This window comes from Hesperophylax consimilis, chromosome 29 (assembly GCF_061612785.1).
Source record: "Hesperophylax consimilis isolate HC1 chromosome 29, BYU_Hcon_1.0, whole genome shotgun sequence".
NCBI classification, from domain to species: Eukaryota; Metazoa; Arthropoda; class Insecta; order Trichoptera; family Limnephilidae; genus Hesperophylax; species Hesperophylax consimilis.
In genome coordinates this window covers 8,170,971-8,196,627 of record NC_142864.1, presented here as the reverse complement: position 1 = coordinate 8,196,627, position 25,657 = coordinate 8,170,971, and the positions used below count along the sequence as shown (strand labels likewise).

General features: G+C 37.1%; 1 protein-coding gene across 1 annotated transcript in view; it reads left to right on the top strand.

Moving 5' to 3' along the window:
* The first annotated feature begins 1,145 nt into the window (after positions 1-1,145).
* The window catches only part of Tdg (Thymine DNA glycosylase), a 62,717-nt gene continuing 38,205 nt past the window's right edge, over positions 1,146-25,657 (top strand). The window contains exon 1 of the mRNA XM_089649166.1: positions 1,146-1,497. Within this exon, the coding sequence (XP_089505292.1) occupies positions 1,442-1,497 (56 nt within the window). The 5' untranslated portion in view covers positions 1,146-1,441. The remainder of the gene's footprint in view (positions 1,498-25,657) is intronic.

Below are 25,657 nucleotides of genomic sequence, written 5' to 3'. Positions count from 1 at the left end.
TGACATTGAAATTAAATCTAGAGTGAGGGGAAATTGCCTGGCAGCCACCGTAAATAAAGGTAATATTGTAATAGGTAACCTATTGCTTTCTTTCTTAAATCCAATTTTGTAAATGAAACATAAGTTAATGTAAAAGTTGTAGTGTTCATTGCGAAGTTACAGGCAGAGGCACACAGAAGTTAGTACTTTTAATTATTTAAAGATGAAGGTGGTGTTACTTATTTTGAAACATTCGATATTACCGGTACGTAGAAATACATTCAAAGGATTCCACTTTAAATCTGTAACAAGAAATGCAAAAACACAAAACCGAAAAAAAAAACTTTGGCGCAAAAAAAGAAAAATCGCAAAATAAAATAAACAACCGGTTAATAATATTTTTTAGAAGAATGTCATAACTGGAAGTGAGACAAATCAAGGCGAAGGGGTAAGGGAGAGGTAATAATTATATTGTATAGCGGTATCAGTTTTTTTTTATTAGGTAAATTATAATGTTAGATGCGGGAAATACGTTTTCTTCAGGGTTTAAAACAGTAGTGATAATTTTAAAATAAATAAAGTAAAAAATTTAAAGGATCGTTGACTGGAAACGGGAAAATACTTTTTATGGTGAATATTGTTTTCAGATCTGGGGAATACAACGTAAAATTTTACCAATTTAATAACTTTTTATGATCATCAATTTCTTTAATAATTAGGTTAGCTTCTAACGAAATAATTATTATGAATTCTAATAAATAGATAGCAAAAAATCTCCCAGATTGCACAATATTTTTAATGCCTCAGATTATAAAATACATTTTTAGTGCTAACATTCCTTCAAATAAACATTCTAATTTTAAGGAATTTGAACAAAACATATCATGCAAAATATTGTAATTTCTACTAACATAATAATAATCTGCGAACGAAACAAGTATCAAATATCGTGATTGTGCAATGAAACCACAAACAAAGTAACTTCCAACAGCATGGTATACCATCGCAAGTGACTCTGAGCGACTAATGACCGCGTTGTCTATGACCCGCCCGAAGTGAATCACAAATCACAAGCAGTAAAAAAATCACAACACTGGAAAGAAAAAAAAATCATGAAAAAATGTGGCAACACCGCGCGCTAAAAAAGCTTGCAAACTTCACGTAGAGAATACCCTCCTGCGCTGGACATCGACTCGCTAGAACTCAACTCAATGTAGTTATATTATTGATTTTTCAGAGAAAAGTCGCTTGTCCGTCGCGAGAAAACACAACTAGTGTCGTGTTTGTTTGTTGTGCGGCCGCCAAAATGGTGAAAATAACGGATCGCAGACATTTGAAGTGAGTGCATTGTGATAGTGTCCATTGGAATCGTGCTCATACTATAGAACCAGTGATCTTTTCTACAGCGACGGAATATTATTAATACTGCTTTCTGGCGGACTAGAGGGGCGTCCGAGGAGGCATGGATGCCGTCGTTGTCCATTCCATCGAGAATGACAACAATTTCGCCTGCAAATTGTGAGTATTTCCATAGTGGGATTTGGTGTCGCGCGCACCCATGTTGGCCGTAAGTATTTTCGTCTGCACTAATGGAGAACGCAGGCCGTGTCAAATGTTATTATAATTGCGAAACACCCGCTCGGCCGACCCGTGGCCACTACGGCCTGTTATTCTCGTGGTATAGCGTAAATAACACAAGACAACAAGATTCTGCACTATACAAAATGTCCCCCTCACTTCCAACATGAATTTACCTTTTCCAAAGGCAGCCCCCGTGGTGCGATAGTCAGCGCGCTTGGCTGGCAACCTTCAATCGCGGGCTCGGTTCCTGATGCATTTATACGCTATATCACACGTTAAAGCGAATTTAATACGTATTCCATACATAGCTACTTCGGTCTCCAGACCTTACACCTTGTGATGTTTCGATGTTGATTCTCAAACAAGCTAACAAAAGGTACCCCACAGCTGTCTTAAAAGCAATAATAAATCATTAAAAATAATAGCGCAATAACAAAATAAACCATCACGAAATAATTGCTTGTAAATATTATCATTTCCCTTTACTCCAACTGTACAAGCCGCCAATCGAACACCCAGCCCATCATTATCCGTAATATCTCAAATAGCTTAGATGGTTTGAACATGTAGAGCGGATGAACGAAGAAAGGAATGTAATGAGAATAATATGACGTGAAAATGAATGGGAGACGAAGTCGGGGATGCCCAGTAAAACCTAGCAAGATCATGCAAACAAAATACTACTCGAGTTAGAATAACAACACATATAAATGTATGAATGTAAATTGAGCAAGGAGCCTGGCGCTCCATCCTCTCTGCCTATCCTTACGAATAACGGCGTGATTGCTAGTTATTTAATTACTTTAGCAAATAAAAATCCGTATATTTTTTTTTATACTGCGGAAATCGAACTCTAAACCTTCACACCGTAATTCAATTTTGCGTACACCATTAATCCACGTAAGCCATTGTCCAATTCGATCCTTCCGCGTGTTCGAAATGTCGTAAAGTTTGTATCGAAATGTAGATTTCTTTCAGCGCAAAATAAACAAACAACACAGCTCACTTTCGTTTTCGTTGTTCGTATTTACTTTCCTCGGAGATAATAATTAACTAGTGTTTATGTATCAAACGTCGTTGAATCTTACGACTTATTAAACTTTGTATAAATTAAATAATAACAAATAAACAAACAAACCATAAATTATAATATAAATTTAAACACATTTGACTTGACAAGCCTAGGCGTTTATCGGTTCTATTTTTGTCTCAGTCTATATTATAAAAAATACTTTGTATAACCTACAACTTACTAATAACAACTTTGTATAACCTACATTCCTTAATTTTATGACAATTTGCTAAACGGTTTCGGCACAGCCGTTCCAGTTGTAGGGTTGATAATAATTGAATCAGTTTTATAGCGCCGTTTTAGTGAAAAAAATCAACATAACTATATACATTCTGACATAATATTAATTTAAATTGATATCCCAGCGTCTATAAAAGAAAGCGTATAAATTGCACAAAAAAGCGTATTTTTTTTAAAGTGAAACTTTTGTATTTGACAACATGCCAACCGGTTTCGGAACAACTTTGCAAACCGGTTTCAGTACTACTGTTCCCTTGTCAGGACAGATGTAAGTATTAATATTTTTGAAATTCGTAACTTTGTGATGAACACTGTCACTTGTGTTTGAAAAAACTACCGACCGGTTTCGCACTTTATGTCTGGCATATGGTTATAAAGTAATTAAAGTTATGTATGAAATGTTTGTTTCGCTCAAGAAAGTAGCAAGGAATATTTTATTTTTGTAAAATATAATTATTTTTTTTTGGGTTTCTTGTTTTTTTTTTTTTTTTTAAAGAAATATATTGAATAGTTAAAATGTAATTATATCTTTCATAAATGTCCTTTACGAAAGTTGTGGCGCTATTTTTATGTTTCTTCAAAACATCTCAAATCACATGACAGTTCATTCCATGACTATTGTATTATTATATGAATCTTTTTTTCTTTTATGTGAACAATGCAGAAATATCTCACTGCATGGAACCAGGGTGTCTATGTAAACCCTGCATTAAAACATGGTGCAGGGGAAGAGGGATGTAATTTTGGTGTATCATCGGTCTATTCAAATCATTAAAAAAAGTGAAATCTGCACAAGAGTCCCAACTGCGCCCAAACACTTGGAGCCAGTGAGACTATGCTATCCCCAATTGGGAACTGTTGTGAGGCTGAAGGTAGTGGGGAGGGGAAGTACCTGCCTATTCAGATCTGGCCCCATTTCAAGCAAAGTTTCAATTCTTAATTATAGTCTTTTACCAGGGCGATAATAATAATAATAATTGGATAATTTGTAGAGCGCCGTTTTTGTGAAAAATCACCTCAAGGGCGCTGTACAATTTATTTCCTAGGATCTACATTTGTTATTTAGACCAACTGTGCCAGCACGAGGTTCGTCATCCGTTCAGGCATGTGTCTGCCGCCAATATAGCGCTGACACGTGTCTGCTGCCATTATATTGCATTCTTACGGACTTCCCGCATCCCTGTGTACGTGGATTGCTGACTTTTTAAGGGATAGGTCGATTCAGGCGGTTGCTGACGGTTTCACCTCTTCCTCGCACTCCATAAATGCTGGCGTCCCACAGGGATCGGTTCTGTCTCCGACTTTGTTTTTGTTGCACATCAATGACCTTTTGACATGTGCACCGATTCATTGTTACGCGGATGACAGTACAGTTCATGATAGCTTTTTGTTTGACAAGCCCCCAAAGGGCACACAAACTCCAACGGCTCGGAGGGCTTTGAAGCAGAGAATGGACGGTTATCTCGAGAGTATTTCCTCCTGGGGTAAAAATAATCTCGTCGAATTTAATGTTTCAAAGACCCAATCCTGTCTGATTACGTCTAAAAGGGATCCAAATGATAATCTAGTCTCCTTCAACGGAAGCAATCTTCCGAACAGGCCTTCCATTGATATGCTTGGTGTAACTATAAGTGACCAGCTCAGGTACGGGGGCTCCATCGAAGCTAGAGTAAAGTTGGCCTCTCAGAAGCTGGGCGTACTGTACAGGGCCCGCAGATACTTTAATAGTACACAACTGCTCACCCTGTACAAATCGCAAGTGCGCCCTACTGTCGAATTTGGCAGCCATCTCTGGTCTGGAGCCCCAAAATACCTGAAAAAAACCCTTGACTCTGTGCAGAAACGGGCGGTCCGTTTGATAGATTCCCCAATCTTAACAAACGGACTGCAATCTTTAGAGCACAGGCGTCAGGTAGGTATGCTGTCCTTGTTCTATCGGTATTACAATGGAAGATGCTCTGAAGAACTAGCGTCATTGATCCCTTCGGCACCGGTGCGTAGTCGGGATACACGCCAAACGCGCGCCCAACATTTGTACACAGTTGACACTTGTCACATGAGAACGGGTCGCTTCTACGATTCGTTCTTAAGTTCAACAGCTCGGCTGTGGAACGAACTGCCGGCCTCTGTGTTTCCTCCCTCCTACAACATGGGACTCTTCAAGACCCATGTTCACTCCTTCCTCTCCACAAAAAGACCCTCCACACAGCATCCCCAAAGATGACATAGGCCCTGAGGGAAATTATTTTCTTCAGGGCCTCCTGTGTGGAGTAAATATAAAAAAAAAAAAAAAAAAAAAAAAATAAAGAGCGCCGACACAACATCCTCACATAGATAACAGACCTTGGCAGCACCGCTGTGCAAAATCACCTCATCCTAGTCTACCCTAGTCTCTCCAGTCACCTCCCAGCCTTTCATGCCACCTAGTGCATCCTCTCGACTCTTTCAGACTCCTTCCTGGCTCCAATACCTAAATAAAATCCAGCAAAAAAAAAATAAAAATAAAATTCTTTCTATTGTCGTGATCCGACGATTTCACACCTCTGTCTCAGACCCTTAGGGCTCGCTTATCGCAGGCTATCATAAGCAAAATCTTGAACCAAAGTCAAAGTGGAGTTTATGTGTGTCATCTGTAACAAAATACATAAACAAAAACAGAAAATAAAAACAAAAACTTTAAACAAAATATGGCTTATCTGTCCTCCAGGCAGACACCCTCGGTTGAAAACGTCCCGTAAATCCCGACACCACTTGACACTTGAGTCAGGTATAAAATCTTCGACTGCACTGAGAATCTTTGTTCTAGGTTCACTTTCAAAATTTAATCGGTTTAAAATGCTATAATAATTGCAAATTCCGGCTAAACGGTAGAAGTTACGCGCATTTCGTGAAATAAGAAGGTAAGCACTATATAAAACACGGATGCTGAACATTTTTCAGCGATCTCTTAACAAGGGAAACCTTCTGAAAGGATTAAACAAACCGGAGCGGTTAAAACACGTCCGCTCTCGTAGGCTAAGACTGAAAGTATTGACCATTCTGGAATGTGCTGCTAATATTCCAGATGATATGTAACATTCCAGTCCTGGTAAAAGACCATCATTCAGAATCCATTCATTGCTTGAAATAGCTTTATCCATGTTTGATGACCAGATCTGAACAGTTAGGTACTTCCCAACCTCCTTCTCCCCGCTTTCTTTAGCTTAAAAACAAACCCCAATTAAATATGCCATTGACCCACTGCCCCCGGGCATTTGGAAACTCTTGTGCAAAGTCATATGTAAAAAAAAATACTGTAAATTTTTGTGTAATTTTTATATATTTGTGAAATCATCATTGAATCATTATAAATATTTAGTTTTGTTCTCGGTCAAATGAAAATTGCTATTTTCATTTTGCTTTTCTTACATCTTCTGATTTATAATATATTATGCCACATGTAATGTCCGTAAATCCTGAGAACACACGATGCAATGCAAGGTCGTCGTAAGTGTAAGGAATGAGATTAAGAAAGGAACGCTTAAATGGATTGGAACCATACATGAAAGATGAAGAAAGGATTAACATTAGAATTTACGGTGAGGAATGTGAGAGCGGAACTTCACTTGTACCATTAACGTGGGTTTCAAAGTCAAAAAGTCCTCACTATGTATTATAATATACCATCCCCTTGATGAACAGCGTCATATTAATGAGTTAATATTCTTGCTATAATTATGTTTAAAATGCAGGTGAAAGAGAAGAATGAATGGTACAATCAAGTCCATCAAATACTTGAGTCAGGTCATGTCAAAGGTCAGAATGGTAGAAGATATAAATGTGAATGAAGCAAACAGTGTTTGCCATGATAAACTTCATAATAATTGGTTCATTTTTGTCCTTTTCATAAAAAAAAATCAAGGTCATGTTATGATAAATATAAGAAATACAGAAACTTTATTTTCTACAAATCTAACACAAACATAATGTGATTGTATCTTATACCTAATTTTGATTTGCCAGCCTCTGTGTTTATACAAATACTTTATTTATACAAATCTAACACAAACATAATGTGGAAAATCTTATGCCTAATTTTTATTTGACAGCCTCTGTGTTTATACAAATCTAACACAAACATAATGTGGTTAATCTTATATCTAATTTTTAATTTGCCAGCCTCTGTGTTTATACAAATACCTTATTTATACAAATCTAACACAAACAAAATGTGGCTAATCTTATGCCTAATTCTTATTTGACACCCTCTGTGTTTTTACAAATCTAACACAAAAATAATGTGGTTAATCTTATACCTAATTCTGATTTGCCAGCCTCTGTACTGTATTTATACAATTCTAACACAAACATAATGTGGTTAATCTTATACCTAATTTTGATTTGCCAGCTTCTGTGTTTATACAAATTCCGTATTTATACAAATTTAACACAAACATAATATGGCTAATCTTATGCCTAATTTATATTTGACAGCCTCTGTGTTTATACAAATCTAACACAAACATAATGTGGTTAATCTTATACCTAATTTTGATTTGCCAGCCTCTGTGTTTGTCCAAATACTGTATTTATACAATCCTAACACAAACATAATGTGGTTAATCTTATACCTAATTTTGATTTGCCAGCCTCTGTGTTGTCCAAATACTGTAATTATACAATTCTAACACAAACATAATGTGGTTAATCTTATACCCAATTTTGATTTGACAGCCTCTCTGTTTATACAAATACCTTATTTATACAAATCCAAACAACGTAATGTGGTTAATCTTATACCTAATTTGTATTTGACAGCCTCTGTGTTTATACACATACCTTATTTATACAAATCTAGCACAAACATAATATGATTCTATCTTATACCTAACTTTGATTTGCCAGCCTCTGTGTTTATACAAATCTAACACAAATATAATATGGTCAATCTTTTACCTAATTTTGATTTGCCAGCCTCTGTGTTTGTACAAATACCGTATTTATACAAATCTAACAAAAACATAATGTAGTTAATCTTATACCTAATTTTCAATTTGCCGGCCTCTGTTTATGTAAATACCGTTTTTATACAAATCTAACACAAACATAATTTGGTCAATCTTATACCTATTTTTGATTTGCTAGCCTTTGTGTTTCCTCCCTCCTACAACATAGGTCTCTTCAAGGCCCAGTTCCTTCACCCCCTTTCTCAAAAAGTCCCTTCACGCAAAACACCCTTCGTAGGGCCTCCTATTGGATTCATTGGGTGTCTCTGACTTTATATATCATTCACTAATGTATACCACATTGTTACTGTGAAATAACTACATTATATCGACTATAATTTGACTCCTTATCTTATTCAAGTGCAGAAATAATGTATTAAGTCTTCCTCGGGCGTTCCCAACTTTTTTTACCATTCAATCCACTCTCTAAACACTCCTGACACTAATAAGAACAAATTTTGAAATTTTCTGCAAAATCCGTTCAGTAGTTTTGAGTTGATATTGCCGTTTATTTATATAGATTATGTTTATGAGAGCAAAATAATTAGGAATAATTTAAAAAAAAAACACACATTTTTAGCTTGGTTAAGTCATCTTATCAAATGTGCAATTAACAAAAACAAATAATACCTGTCTAGGAAAAGACGGAAAGAAAACAATCTCTGACAAGTAGTACAGAATCGTTAATCACATTTGTGCAATAGTGGAGTGCCGGTGCAGTTATCAGCTAATTGCACTGCACTGTGTACACACCGCAGCGAGTTGATTAACCTTATTTATGTTGACTTGACGGCTCTATGGTTCTACGTCAGCCTGGAGACGGAGGCACAGGGCTCCCTGCTATCCAACCATTCCGGCCTTATCACTAGACAACTAACTACACGCCTTATCTTGGGCATTTGCAACGCAAGATTGCAGTGTCAACATTGTGATACATCACGCCGCAAATACATGGATACTAGTTGAGAAGTTTGTTTTAAACTATTTATCTATCTATTCATCACAGGGCTTCATGGCACGAGTAGGCAGAAGATGGACTCCAACACAACTTACATTTCTTGCTACATTGACATTCATAATCTTATGTTATTCGAACCCTTGACCTGACCTAGTTCAAGTAATTGATTCCTCAGCCGCCCCTAACTTCTTTCACCATTCACTTTCACGTCATGTTATGTTCTCTTGTCTTCGTTCATCCGTTCCACATGTCCAACCCATCTAAGCGTCACTTTTTATTCTTATCCACTATGCTTTCTTCATAAAACTGGGAAGACTTCGGTGGCTAGGTCATGTGGAAGTTCATAAAACTGGGAAGACTTCGGTGGCTAGGTCATGTGGAGAGAATGACCGAGCATCAAGAACCACCAAGTCCCTGCTGAGCTCAAGACCGATAGGGAGAAGGAGCCTGGGAAGGCCAAGGTTAAGATGGAGCGACAACGTCCTCAAAGATTTGTCTGCCTTGGCGCTTCGAAACTGGAGAGAGCTGGCGCGGGACCGAGATGAGTGGAGGAAGACTCTTGAGGAGGCCAAGCAAGACCCACCAGGGGTTGTAGAGCCAAAAGTGATGATGATGATGCTTTCTTCAACATTGTATTCTTTCATTGTGCTTCGGGGATCATTAAATTTTTTTTTTTTTTCTCGTTTGTTTACTGCTTTGGAAAACTTGCTTTTGCATTTTTTAAAGCTAATGAATAGAAAAAAGTTAAACTGTAATAGCGCTTAGGTATTAAAAAAATAAATTTAAAAAAAATGGGACGGTAGTTTCTAATTTTCTAGGTCGCCAACTTAAGTACTTAGCTGCATGGACCCTTGTGGTTCCCGTCGCTCCATCTTCATCTCGCCTCCCGTCTTATTGAGTAACTTGAGGATACTGATTGCTGCAGGGTGGGAAATTATAATTTGATGGAGTGAGTGCTTTTTTTTCGAAAAGAATGAACAGTTTGCTGAGCATGCGTGTGCCCAAAGGTTAATGACCCTCCACACTAGCAGTGACTAAACTCTAGTAAAAGTATTAATATTTCCATTATATTCATCTTAATTAATATCCTATTCGGGCAGGCTCTATAACTTGAACGAGGTTCCTATAGACTTTTCTGTCCTGTGAGTTACTTCTCCCAAATTTGCCGGGGTAGGCTCAGTGGACGTTTTCCCGCTGGAATCGAGTATTTTCAGTAGAAGCCAGTCTTTTGGTGTTCTCAGTATAAGACTAAGACACTGAAATTGCTACTTTTCTATGAAGAGTGTAGGCGTTAGATGCTAAACGCATTTCGAATCGTCAATATTTTATTGGATCCCATTTTGTTTAGTAATTATTGCAAGCAACTGGTTGTGGACCCATCTATTGAACTGCCAGTGTTCTCTCTCCTCTCTAAGAGTGTCCTCTTCATCAGTTTCCCTATAGCACATCTGTGCTCAACCAAGTGACTCCCGATGGCGTCAACTGACTGAATAACCCCAGCATACCACTTTGACCTTTACCAACTATCCCCTATCACAAGAAGAATAATTGCAACACAGACTGTTAGTAATCAGAATAATAAGTTAGGATACTTACAAGCTACGTGACTGACGCAACCATAAGTAGCCTACCGATATGGAACTACACGAGAATGACGTAAAATTGGCTTTTCTTTGCAACCTCAATCCACACCTTCTCCGCTAAATCCTTTTTAACTTAATGCGGTAAATTGTAGTTATATAAACATAGATATTTTCCCACCTCCAAAACAAATTTAACATTCAAATGAACTTCGAACGATTGGTGGATGCGAATGCAACTCGTGTAGTGTGCTACCAGCACTGTCAATAGCGTGCAATTGATGTCAAACTAGTAGTCAATGCGCCGCTTCGTATACGAACACCAACAAAATAGCATGGCGGATACCCACGAGCGGCGCTTGTGCTATGTGCACAAAACTCGAGTCACTTTTCATCTCCGTGTACGAATTGTCTTAAATACTTCATTAGCAGATATTTCTTTCTGACCAATCTGTTAACATTCTCAGTGTTATCAACACAGTACTCAAAATAATGACATGTGCCACAGAATATAATCAACTCAAATCCATTTATTTACAATATGTACATATACTTTATATTGTTTAGAAATCATCTTTTGATTTAAAGCAAACAAAATCTCTAATCTTCTGAAGTAGTACATTGACTCATGGTTAATCCAATTTAATTACTATTATTATTATTTCTTTAACAATCCTCAATGGACTAGTAAGCTTTTATCAGAACTTTAATCAATGTTTTAACATTCAATTAATATACACAGTGCATAAAATTCCTGCACATGTTCTTCTAACCTGATCCTAAACGAGTCTTATCTTATGTGCGATTCATGTTGTTGGATTCAAAGTGCTAAATCAGGTTTAAAAAAAAATTATAATCTGATTTTTGTGCTTCTTAATTTTCTGTACATATTCTATTTGTTTTGTGCAGCATTAATGTTTCATCACCTGTTGGAATGTCACCTGAAATCATCAGCTAATGAAGATTTCAAAGTTGCAGATGCTCTCAGTATTGTCCTGGACAATCCCACTATTCACAATCGAAACGTTACTTGAAATGGCTTTAACTGTGTTCAGCGGACAGATCTGAGTAGTCAGGTTCTTCTCCTCTTTTAGAATGGGTTGCTTCTGCAACTCTTTCTTGTGTTCGATGAATTTTTTCCGATCTGTTTTTTCTCTATCCTAAAACATGGGTTTTATCTTTAAAAAGGACCTCCACAAGTCATCACCAAAGATTAAATAAATTCTAAGGTAATCCTTAGGGCTTTGTGTGTGGAATTAGTGTTTGAAAAACTAGATGACCTCAATGCGTAAGCAGGATGATGTAATTTAACCTAGACTTAGGACGGGTTGTTTCGGAGAATTTGAACAATTCTTCAAATTTCAAAGTTAATTTATGTTTTGTGAAAGATTTTTTAAAGTTCTGTTATTATTTCAGTTCTGTCAAGCAATTAGCCTATAATGATATAATAACAGACCTTGATTTATTAAGGTTAACTTTTATGTCCCTAGCAATTATACTCGATGGAGATCCCATGCACTCTTATATTATGCTCCGAAAGCGAGGACTTCTGCCTATCAGAACGCGCCAATAAACAGAGCGACTCAACTGCTTAACGATTCTGCATTAGCCATCGACATTTTCAATGTCACCTACAGACAATTCAGTAACTATCTTTTAACACATGTCACAAAATAGTAAAACTGCCTCTGTAAACTTTTTAATTTGTAATCTTCTCCATGATATATTGGTGTATAACCGTTTTATATAGAACATGAAAAAATAAATAAATAAATAGGACTCTTACAGAACCTGAAAATGAATGCTGAAATTTGATGAATTGTTCAAATACTCCGAAACAATCCGTCCTTAATATCCTATAACATTTTGTGATTGTAGTTTATTCCCTTTTGTTTTTTGTAATTTCCATTATACTATGAATTGGGAAGGAGGAATAATAGTCAATAGACTGTAATTATCACAATGTGATGAAGAAGATATGTCGGACAATCATTCACACACTTTTGTAGGCTTTTCTTCTCATGCCATCTCTTTCACGCTAGACATTATGTATATTATTTATGTTTGTTGAAACTTTGAGCCATTAAATTGGGCTTTAGTAAAATAATAACCAATCCAGTAATAAAATAAAGAGTGGGTTTGATTACGGTTGTAGGTTTTTATTGAAAAAAAAGCAATAGACTCCGCATATTCTTCTTGGCGTGATAACGTCTGAGATGACGCAAGGCTGCCGCCAATTGTGGTACAGGCAGCTTCATACATCGTTGAACAACCTTGCGAAGTTAGCCATAGTACACGTGCAACCGGTTAGTAGCTGAGTTGACAAATGTATTGGGGTCTCACTCAGGCATTGTTTGTCCCATTTCTGCTGCCAGGTAACTCCTCCATCGTTGCACAAGCAACATTTTCGCTTTTAATGATGGAAGTAGGAGGGATTGAAATATTGTCTGGTTATTACTTTTAAGGCGATGCCATATGTAGTAATGCAAAATCATGTGTTTTTGGTTTGAAAATTTGGTCGCCTAGAAATGTTTCAGATGCTTTAAATAAATGCCGCGAGTAGAATACATCTTGGCCTTTGAAATAATCGAGTATTTTTTAGATAAGTCTTTTTATAAGCCCAGAAAAAAATAATGTATAAGGCCTATGAAAACTGCTTTAAAGTTCAAAATCTCCTACTTACGAACCCATTTTCGGTTATCATTTTATTGTATAATTCGACGGCCGGCATAGTCCAGTGGTAATGCATTGGACTGCCATTCCGAAGGTCGCGGGTTCGAACCCGGCGTGCGCAAATAAATTTTATTTGATTAATTTGTGTTATTTCACAATTAATTAATTACAATAATATATAGTATATTTGCGGCACGTTCCAGAGTGGAAGATACTACCAGTATCGCCCTGGTGTAAGACCACCATTCAGAATTGAAACGTTGCTCCAAATGGCTTTAGCCGTGTTTAGTGACTAGATCTGAATAGCCAGGTACTTCCCCACCTTCCTCTTCCCCTTCCCCACTTACCTTCAGCCTCACAACATCACCCAATTGGGGATGCCATAGTCTCACCGGCTCCAGACGGGAGCAGTTGGGACTCTTGTGAGGTATTCACTATAAAAAAAAAAAAAAAATGTGGCAAATTAAGTTATTTATAAAATGATCGAAAAAAAATTTAATATTTATGCCTGAACATCCACAAAATAAAATAAAAGGCACTTTTTGGCCATGTTTTTTTCTTGCATAAATCAAAACAGACGGATGGTGTTAAGCGGGAATTTAAACCTTATCGCCATCTACGTAAGGGTTGTTATTGATAGCGGCTCAATTTAAAATATTACACGACGTAGTGGATCGCCTTAAAAAAAAAAAATAATAATTTCATGATGTCGGAGCTCGGAACTGAACAGTTTTTACTGCTTCATACAATCAGACAATTACAATCTTTGTAAAATAAAAGTGTTGAAATTTCAGAGAGAAAAATCTGCACAAATTTCATGATGTCAGAACTAGGATTAAAAAAGAGTTTCTTTAGTTACTTAACGTTTCTTCATACAATTGCTTTATAGTTCAGGTCAGAATGTACCGATGACTGTCACATTTGGTGAACATTAAATCAATGATCATCAGCATTGTGGAAAATTTACATTTGAACAGTTCCCGATTGAACAAATTTTTATCAGCTAACAAGCATCTTTATCAGAAGCTGAAACAGATCAAGAATGTGATGAGAGTAATTAAGTAATAACTAAGTAATGAATTGATTTTTCACAATCAATAATAATGAAGATCACTGTTTGTATAGCACAGTTTTCCCACTACTTCCTTGTTGCTATAAAAAAATACTTGATGTTATCTCCGCTCTACAGGGTTCGAGTAACACAGTGTCAAAGATGCTGATAAACCCACCGTTAGCAGTCGTAGCTTGTACGCTACATGGTGGTCACAATGTACTTTACAATGTTCATCTCAAATAACTAATAACTCTCTGATTAGTAGCCTGGTATCACGGGTTCTGTCCTCAAATGAAAAAAAAATTGCGTCTAGTCTTATGTTAGCTAGTGGGTCGGATGTCGCAGGATCAATTCTCTTGTAGCTAAGTCCTCCATCATTGCACAAACAACATTTCCCCGTTATAATTCTGAAAGTAGGTAGGTAAGTATAGTTTACTCGTATACCCATAAATGTTTGTCTTTCTAAAAAATAATACTCTCTGTACCACCATTTAGAGTCAAAGTGTTGCTTGATTTGGCTTTTAAGTTTCGTGAACAGATTTGAATAGTCAGGTACTTCCAAACCTACCCATTATCGTCCCCCCATCATCCCACCCCACGTCCTTCAGTCTCAGAGCACACAGAGAGCGGTCAGGAGTTCCGAGTTCCGCGTTCGGCGTTCATTAGAATGTACTGATACTATAACAACAACGCACACAGCGGGCAGTCAGACCGTGGCGGTCAAAACGGAACGTCGCGTTCTAAGAGTTCTTTTCCCGCCGAGGCAGAGAACGCCAGAACGCCGCGATGTCTGAGGTTACAAACACGGAAAAGTTTATTGAATTGGTTAGGGAAAGGAAAGTATTATACGATTTAAGTGATGTAAATTATAAAAATATAGAATCGTTGTTCATCGTTGTATCTCTGTATATAACATTGTAGTTATATTTTATGGATTGTGTGGGATTGCACTAACCTCCCCACATTCTGGAATAAACAATTATTTATTAATTTATTTATTTATTTAAGTAAATACTAGTAAATTCGCCTTGTTCTTCTGGCGTTGTGTTGATTGGGTTCACCCAATACTTCCTTTTCTTTTTAGAAGCTGCTAAGCTCCACAAGAGCAATAATTCTTCATCGGATGATGAACTTTCTAGTGACATTTTGCATATGCAAAGACCCAAACGAAACTAGAACGCGAGAATTTGAACGCCGCTTGTGTGCTTTGGAACTCTTGAGCGGTCAACGGTCACTAGAACGCAGAACTCTGACCGCTCTCAGAACATTTGCTAAACAGGGATGCTATAGTCTCATTGGAGGCAGAGAGTTGGAAAGCTTGTGCAGTATCATATAAAAATCCTTTTTTGTGTGTGTGAATATCGCATAAGAGACCCAACAATATGGGACTATGGCATCCCCAATTAGGGTTTAGATATTATTAATAAAAATTTCAGGAAACGTTTCGATTCAGAATGGTGGTCTTACACACGGACGATATCTAGAACAGATACATGTTGATTATATCAATTTGGGAGGGGGGTTTGCGTATCGGTGCCCCGGGAACTTTTTATTGGATAACCGACACCTCTGCCTTATCTCACCACAAGCGGTTCGTTACATTTGGTGACTTGGCAGGGCTAACAGGTCACTCGCCACTCGTGGACCCACTGGCACCTAGATTCCTACCCACCCCTCATACCTTTTCTTTCTCATTACTTACTCTCCTTCCTTTCCTTAAAAATACCCTCCACTCTGCATTCCCATAGATGATTTTGGGTTTAATGTAAAATAAAATACATTTTAATTAAATAAAATTTTAGTGTTTCAAACCTGAGACCATCTGGATCTCGACTACGATCTATTATCTGAATATCCTTTTGGAAACATAATAATAATAACGATTTATTGTCTTCTTTTCTTAGTAACATATAGAGATAATGATATCCTCCCTGGGATCTCCCGTGCTGAGGATGTCATTTACATATTATAATTTAATTATAAGAAATTAATATTACAAAAAAGTAACTTATGAATTTAATTATAAACATATATTATGTAGTATATATTTGTTTTTTTTTTAAATAATTTTAAAATAAGTAAGATAGTGTTTTTTTTTTTGTATAGTTCAGTTTAGTAGATTCGGTTTTAGTCTGTGTTTGATATCAGTATATTTTCTATTTCAGATCTCCCTAAATTAAGTATCCAGCTTTTTATTTGAGATTTAAATGTAATAATGTTGAGGTTTTTGAGTGAGAGTGGTATTTTATTGTAGAGTTTAATACTATGATATAAGAAGCTTTTTTGCCCAAAAGTTGTATTAGTAGTTATTTGTTGGATAAGTTTTTGACCATGAGATCTAAGTGTTTCTATTGTACGTGTTTTTTGTTATTTCTTAGGTTTTGTACTTATGAATGTAAATGAGTATAGTTTTAGAATTTAGTTGTTTAATTGACATGATGTTAAGATTGGTGAAGATTTCGTCAGTGCTAGTTCTTACAGGAACTTTCAGTATAATTTTCATTATGGCTTTTTGAGTTTTAATTAGTGGATTTAGTATATTTTGCATGCAGTGATACATGCAGTGTTTGTGTACACATCTTTACGCTTCATAAAGGACAAGACATTAAACACATTTATATAGATAAGTTCATGAAAATGGGACAACGTACATTGTGGTTTTCATAGAACAACTCATCATTAGCTATGTCTATGTATTGTGTTGTAGTTCACAGTATGCATTGTGTCAGAAGTCAGGGCTGACCACAGAATGGGTGGCACGATCAAGTAGAACGATGATGCGGAGGTATGCGTGTGCCGTGTCTGTAGTAACCACATTCAGACGTGCGTTTAGTATCTTCAAATGTCACCAACCTCGGAATACCAGTTAACCCTCTTCTTGGCACCGATAGAATTAAGCATCACAAAATATATTTTTTTACATATTTGAAGTCTGTTAGGCTTCAGATTCACAAAAACAAATGAAAAATATTTTTATTGTTTTTTATATAGTTTATTTGGAGTTGTATCCCATAGGATACATTGCCAGGTTGTTACAAATCAAAATTTAAAAAAAAATTACTATGGAAAATGAAAAATTATGTCTTAAAAGCTAATTAAAACTATTATTTTGTGTGATATGATAGGAAGCAATTTCTCTTATCAGTAAAACAAAGCCTTAGACCACATTTTATGCAAAATACAGACGTTTGTCCAGAATTGCATAGTCGGCATCTTCCTTTTTCTTTATGTTCCGGAAAATTTCCTAAGTTATCAAACCGGACTTCATCATCCGGCCTGGCTTTTACCGGATTCTTTATTTTGTTTGGTGGCGTTGTGATGTTTCCGATAGGACGGCCACGTATTTTGTTTTTGTAAAGCAGACCATTTGCAATTTTTAGACGAAAATCCTTCAAACATATTGTTCTTTTGCTTCCTTCTTTTTGTAGGGCCACTTCACGCCGGTAAAGTAGCCATGCGTTGTTGATAGATATATCGAGTAATTGAAAAAATATCGCCATATACCAACGATGTGTGCGAAAAGTGCATCGGTACAAAGCTATCAGCATATCGGCTAAGTCGACACCACCCATATGGGCATTGTACTGCTTTATTATTTCGGGGCAGGTGACGTCATTTTTTTTTGTCCTGTTTGCTATATCTTTGTATTGTAGATAATGGGTGTGAGTCTACAAATGAACTTACAATAATGACAGCATGATTGTCAAACCAAGTGACTGCAGCCAATTTTTTCTTCTCGTCCGTCATTTGATGAAAAGCTCCTCTTCCAAGTCTCTTGAGTTGTTTATCAGGTTTAAGTTTACATCCTCGTAATCGATTTCGCCGCATGGTGCCCAGACCTAAAATTCCGTACTCATGACGAAGATGATGCAGAAGATCAAAAGAGGCAAAAAAATTGTCAAAATATATAACAGAGCATGCCCATTCCAAGATTTTCTTCGTAGTTTGAATATTCACAACCACAAAATGTTGCCTCTCCACCGTATATCAAGAAGTCATATACTATGCCCGAAACCCCCGATCGGACAAACATTTTAAAGCCCCATTTTTTAGGTTTGCTCTTTATATATTGTCGCCGGGAACCTGCTCTTGTTCCTTTGTATGGTATCATCATTTCGTCGACAGAATTTTTTATCTCTTTTTCAATTTTTAAACAATTCTGCTTTACCAGTTCAAAAAGAGGCCTTATTTTAAAATAAACATCCCCATCAACATCCTCATTGTTAACAAAATGAAGATATCTTCTGATGGACTGGTATCTTTTGAGTGGCATGATACTTGCCACTTGCTCAGTTCGCATTTTTTCAGACCAATAATCAGTGTATGCTGGTAGTTTTATTAGGCCCATTAAAATTTCAATGGCCAGAAAGTCACATATCTCACTGTAGGAAGTATCAATGCATTTGCTTGATGATTGTGTGGAATACAAATTGGTGTTACAAACTATCATATTGAATGCTTCTTCTGAAAAAAACATTTTGAAGTACTCTAAGGGCGATTTTATCTTCTCTGGAGTTGTAAAATGATTGTCACATATGTCTACTTTTGGCATAAAATCTTTCTCTTTCCAATCAAAGTTCATTTTTTTCTTACGATTAACATATCGACGTGTCCGTAGTTCAGCGCTTGAGGTGTTTGCGGAAAGATCAGCAACATGAGCCATTGGTTCATTATCTTCCTCCAATGCATCATGAACAATTCCAAAGTTTGATGAGCGCACTGCAGATGAATCATCTTGTAGTTCATCATCTTCGTCACTTTCAATATCAGAATCTGCTCCCGATATTGGTATTATAGTCAGCATTTCTTCAATTTCGCGAGGCTATGGAAAAATGAAAAAATCGTAATATATAGATTTCAAAGGGGTTTACTACATAATACAATAAACAATAAATACTTGACATTGTACATAAGATAATATAAACTCTTAATAACTTGGCATTGTATCTCAGGGGATACACATTCAATCAAATGTAATTCACTGCAGACTTGGCGGTGTATATCATAGGATACACACCATTTTGGAATGCAATATAAACAAGATTTGTCACATATGTTACTCAGTATATATTTTTTATTATTCACTGAACTCTTACAAACACGAATTCATTCCTAAAATAACTAAATATCTAATAATGCAAGTAATAAATAAAGATAACTTACAGACAAATTAGTTGTGCGTCTTCTGTTGGCAGCCATCTTGCAGCGGTATGAGTTTGAACTGTCACTGTTCTTCTTAATTAAACAATAGATGGATCTAATGGCACTAATTATCAAGTTGGGAACATGTTAAAGCAGATTTCATTAAAATCTGTTTTACCCATGTACCAGTTTAAGTGGGAAAAAATTATGAAAACTATGTATACTATAGGATACATTGCCAAGAAGAGGGTTAAGAAAAATTTGTGACTAATTTGATGAAATATTTATTAGAAACTAGCTGTATCTCAGTCTGTCAGTGCAGATAGAGAAACAATAGCGCGTGTTGCTTTTACGTCCAACAGATTGTTGCCTGCTTATTAAATAATAATACACATAGTTGAGACCCTTACAAAGCGTTTGATATACAAAATTCATAAAGCATTATCTGACAGCAATGCCTTTCCTGCACCATGATCTTAGGAACAGCGTAAAAAGGTAAAACTGTCCTTCTGGCCGGAAGCGTGTTAACTGGTATTACCGGTATACAATGGACGCACGAAGTTTAAAACGTGTCTCCACAATGAAGGATCTTGGAATCATGTTTGATAGTAGGCTGACATTTTATGCTCATATTGAGACGGCATGTAGCACTTCACTTAGAATTCTGGGCTTTTTTCTACGCACTGCAAGGAATTTTAGAGATAACCGGGTGCTTATAGTTCTATTTAATTCATTAGTAAGGAGTAGACTTGAAAGTGGGTCGGTGATTTGGAGTCCACACCAGGTCAAGTATTCTCTCATGTTGGAGAGAGTTCAGAAGAAATTCTTGAGATTTCTCTACATGAGGGAGTATGGCTACTACCCGTGGCTCTATCCCACTGACTTTCTTTTGGGTATGCTCGGAATGAACTATCTACGTGTCAGGAGAGATGTGCGCATTGCCACACATTTCTTTAGACTGATTCGTGGATGGTTTGAAAACTCGCTCATCATGGAGAGCATTCATTTCTATGTTCCCGATGGTTATCTCCGTCACCGACAACATAGACTATTTTATCTCCTGGCCTGCAGAACTAACTTGCCTGCAGGTCATGCCGGTGGGGAGAGCAATCTTGCTGTTGAACAGAATCAATTCGGATATCGACATGTTTTGCATCAATGAAGCTTCCTTTAAAAGGCAAGCTCTATTATCACTGGTATAGTTGATATACATACTGTTAATATTAATCTAAGAATTCTTATTATAAAAATATTTTAAAAACGCATTGAAATTAACAATTTTGTAATGTTTTTTAAATGAATAAACAAATTGAATTGAACTCTTTCGGTGCCGCCTTTTTTTTATTGTTTTGTTATCCGCTTATTATAATGTACATGAACCTGCATTCATATAGCTAGAAAGTTTACAGGTTTGCTGCTGGCTTTAAGTAATTTGGCTTGGTCCGTCCATGGCAGTGATTAGCATTTTAAATGCTTTAGTACACGGTTTTTTGTCTCATTATTCTTTCAGACAGCTAAATGAATTTTTCAAAGTTCCTCAGCTCATAATGTTGTGGTGGTTCAGCGGTTCGCAATTACTTCTACATTTTGGTATCACCAGCAAGCGCGCCCGCTTCAGTGTTGTAGTTCCGCGTCCTTCCTTTTTTTTAATTTTTTTATAGTGAATACCTCACAAGAGTCCCAACTGCTCCCGTATGGAGCCAGTGAGACTATGGCATCCCCAATTGGGGGATGTTGTGAGGCTGAAGATAAGTGGGGAAGGGAAAGAGGAAGGTGGGGAAGTACCTGGCTATTCAGATCTAGTCACTAAACACGGCTAAAGCCATTTGGAGCAACGTTTCAATTCTGAATGGTGGTCTTACACCAGGGCGATACTGGTAGTATCTTCCACTCAGGAACGTGCCGCAAATATACTATATATTATTTTAATTAATTAATTGTGAAATAACACAAATTAATCAAATAAAATTTATTTGCGCACGCCGGGTTCGAACCCGCGACCTTCGGAATGGCAGTCCGATGCGTTACCACTGGACTATGCCGGCCGTCGAATTTATAATTTCGATAGAGAAGTGTATTGTCTATCTTTTTATTTACAGGGTGTTAGGGACTTACCTGACTTACTTTAACCAGTTATTCATGACATTTGGAGTAAAAATGTAAATAAAATTTTTGTGTATATAACGTTTTTGGTTTTTTTTTCCAACTAAAATGCATAAATAATCTGTAGGTATTGGACAGTTAGTGTGGGGGTGATAGTTCGGGCTCAGCTGAGTTACTTAGCTGAATGACCAGTGACGACGTGAAAAAAAATTTGGCTCAATCTGTCTGTGCACATAGAGAAACAATAGCGTGTGTTGCTTTTACTACCTACAGATGGCGCTGTTTTTAAAAGAAAACATGTTACACAGGTGACATCTTTATAATATAGGTATATAAAAATGCACGCGTATTCGAATGCAACGCTGTGTCAAAATTTCAAAGAAATCGGTGAAGAAATTTTGGATATTTAAGATTTTGAACAAACGAATATTTACATTTTTATTCAAATAGATTGTCAAGAATCACTGAAGTAAGTTATGTACGCCCTTTAATGCCTGTGTATGAAAAAGAATGTTTGTGGGTGGCTTTGGTTTTTATACAAATCTACAGTTTTATTCCGAGATTGGTGAAATTTTTCTTACTTGACCGACAAAACAAGAGGAAGGCCACTGTCCATTATCAAATATAAAAAAACCACCCCTTCCCGTTTACCACCCCTTAATTATTGATACTTTTTGATGAAATTTTACACACAAAACAAGAAGAACGTCACTGTCTACATCTGATTTCGGAAAACTCTGCGTAAAGCCCGGGCAACGATGGGGACTTCAGCTAATAGTTAATATATCAATCTTTAATAATTTGAGTCGTTTTCAATACCTCCCTTCACAAGGTAATCAGTCAGAAGTCAGTCAGCTAGAAATAGTGCCACGCGTACCCTCGGTGGACTGGACCGCTGGTCGTCGCACGTAGCGCTAATCGTGTGACATTGCAGCTCTTCATTCATTCAGCTACATATTACCGCAAGCGACCAACTTACGCGACCGATATAAGTTTTGCACTATTTCCAGCCTAAATGTTCATTCAAGGGAAATTATTTCTCTCAATGCCTCTTGTGGTTCCATTTGTTTTTGTAAGTCAATGGTCCCCTCCTACTCACGGCTGACTACTGACCGCATGAATGCCGATGGATCACCGTGGGTCACATCACACCATGCTACCCAGCGCGCCATCGATCCGTCCTGACCACAGGCTTATATCCTGCTAGACTGACTCACCCTCCACTGATAAACTCCCATCCACAAGCTAGGTTGATAAAGTCCTGTTAATTCATATTAGGCGTATTTCCCAGCCTGCGCTGGAATCGAAAAGCTGAAGTATTTGATTCATTCATTCATTAATTTACTATGGTTTTTTTTTACAGAGTTTGAGAACACATAAGTCTCTCTGAATGATTTGTTAAATAATGCAAATACCACACAAGAGTCATAACTGCTCCCCACTATCCAGAGCCAGTGGGACTTTGGCATCCCCAATCGGGGTATGGTGTGAGACTGAGGGGAGTGGGAAGAGAAGGAGATGTGTAAGAGGGCGGTTAGAAAGTACCTCGCTATTCAGATTTGGTCACTAAATACAGCTAAAACAATTTAAAGCGATGTTTTGATATAAAGTTATGAAAAGTGAGGAAAAAAACGAGGTTATCTTAGATTAGGTTTATAGGCCATTTTTTTTCATCACTTTTCAAAATTTGTGGTATTGCCAATGTCCTGAGTTACCATGGAACCCATTTGATAGATTCCTCTATCTTAAAAAAAGACAGTAGTGCAAGGTTTAGAGCACAGACGTCAGGTGGGAATGCCGTCTTTGTTCTACTGGTATTTCAACGGAAGATGCTCCCAGGAACTAGCGTCATTGATCCTTTCCGCACCGGCGCCCATTTGGGAAACACACAAAACGCTTGACATTAATTTGGACACTTGAGTATGGGGCGTTTCTAAAACTCATTCTTGAGTTTCGGCTGTGGAACGACTTGCCAGTTTCTGTGTTTCATCCCTCCTACAATATAGGTTCTTCAAGACCCATGTTCACTCCTTCATCTCCTCATTCTGTGTGGAGATAATGGAAAAAAAATTCTCAATTTCATGGTTCCATTTTACAATGTAGGTCCAAATATTTAAAAAATTGACATGATTTTCATTTTCTTGTCATTTAGCATTATTTCTAGAACATGTCCAGTCCATCTAATCAGTTTATGGGACCTATGTATATATCACAATGGTTTAGTGACCAATTAGATTCTTGATTTGATGGTTCATTTTATGACTCTTCTAGTTAGGTTAGTTGGGATTGTGGCATTTTGCCCTCACTGCATACTCCCGTGGAGACACGTCGTATTGTAGGTAACGAGTGACAGTCATCACCTGACAAGCTGCCATGAGTCATTTTTACTAAGAGGAGAATCCAATAAGTTCTAGTAATAATAACACATTAAGTTTTCTGCCAAGAACTTAGGCCTCAAGGACGTCGTTTCCAACGTATTCGGTCTACTTTTGCCAGTTCTAGCCTTCAGTTGGTATTACAATATAATTGTAGTCTTCTAGCCCTGGCTTCCTTCATCAACAATTTAAATAAGCGACCACTGCATTATTCCTTCTGTCAATGTCATTATCAGCTTTTCTATCTCTCCCACACATATGAATACCTAAATTAGATAAAGCACTAAGTGCCAAAAATATTTTTTTAAATGGTGGTTATGTGCCATCGCCGATATCCTAAATATCTTTATTAAGGTCTTCATTAGTGCTACAAAAATTAATTGTGGCAATGCAACCTGTAGCAAAAATGAACAAGTCGTATGTACCAGGAGTGTTTTCTCTATAAAAATGCACTAAACGCCGCTAGTGGACGTTTATTTATGGAATTTTTATTAATTCATGTTTCTGTATGGCCTTTGTTTTCTAACAATTTAGTGTTTTTAAATACGTCTATTTGAATTCCCTTTTTTTTGTGAATGAATTAATGCAAATCGTGGAAGTGAAAATTAACGCACTTCCCGACATCCGATTGAGCTGAAACTCGGCAGATAGAGTCGTTGTCGATGACAATGCATTCTATCAATTTTTTGTGGCAATCACGCACACACTCGCAGAGATATAAGCATTTCTTTGAAATTCGATAACATTACGGCAGTTAATATACGCAATAAATGTCGATCTTATTCAATCGGGATTTGGCTCGATTGTTAGAGTTGTCGAGTTAGGAAGGTTCAATCCTCAGTCAAACCATGTTGTGTTTTTTTTTTTTCATGTTTTTAGGTACATTTGAAAATAGATATAAGGTAAAAAAAATGATTTTTTTTTCCAGTCAAATGCTTATATCTCAGTACAAACTTTTGATATTTAGTGCTTTATTTAATTTAGGTATTCATTCATATGTGCTGCGTATGTGCTTACGTACGCAGCCGAGACGTAGGTTCTAACTAAGAAGAATGAGCGAGCACTGGACGTTTTTGAAAGGAAAATTTTGAGGCGCATCTTCGGACCGGTTCTAGAAAATGGATTTTGGCGCAGACGTTATAACAATGAGCTCTATACTCTGTTTAAGGAGCTAAACGTCACAAAGTTCATAAAACTGGGAAGACTTCAGTGGCTAGGTCATGTGGAGAGAATGACCGAGCATCAAGAACCAAAGTCCCTGCTGAGCTCAAGACCGATAGGTAGAAGGAGCCTGGGAAGGCCAAGGTTAAGATGGAGCGACAACGTCCTCAAAGATTTGTCTGCCTTGGAGCTTCGAAACTGGAGAGAGCTGGCGCGGGACCGAGATGAGTGGAGGAAGACTCTTGAGGAGGCCAAGACCCACCAGGGGTTGTAGAGCCAAAAGTGATGATGATGATTCATTCATATGCTCAAAGGGTTGACCTCGTATACTTCTGTAGATACCTTACTGGTATGGTCGTGTACAACCACTTTACGGAGGTCATTGTAATCATAATAAACATGTAGAAAGGATCTGCGGGAAAAAGGTGGGAGTATAATTGTATGTGAATAGATGAAAAAAAGTCTGGAATGCCCTACGAAGACATGACATAATGAAGTGAATCAAATATTGATTGAGAAATGATAAGTTGTCATGTCAAGGGAAGAAAATATTGTGAATGACAATGAACTCGATTCTTTAATCCAGGCCGCTCGCAAACGCTGTCGAAAGTAGATACATTGGTCGACATTCTTAGTCTCGAGTCTCGTCGAAGGTATATACTATGTCAAACGTTAAAAGTAATTCCACTCGATCAACGAGTGGGTCGAACCAGTAGTCACCGACTTATCTTTGACGGTTGTCAAAATCTAGTCT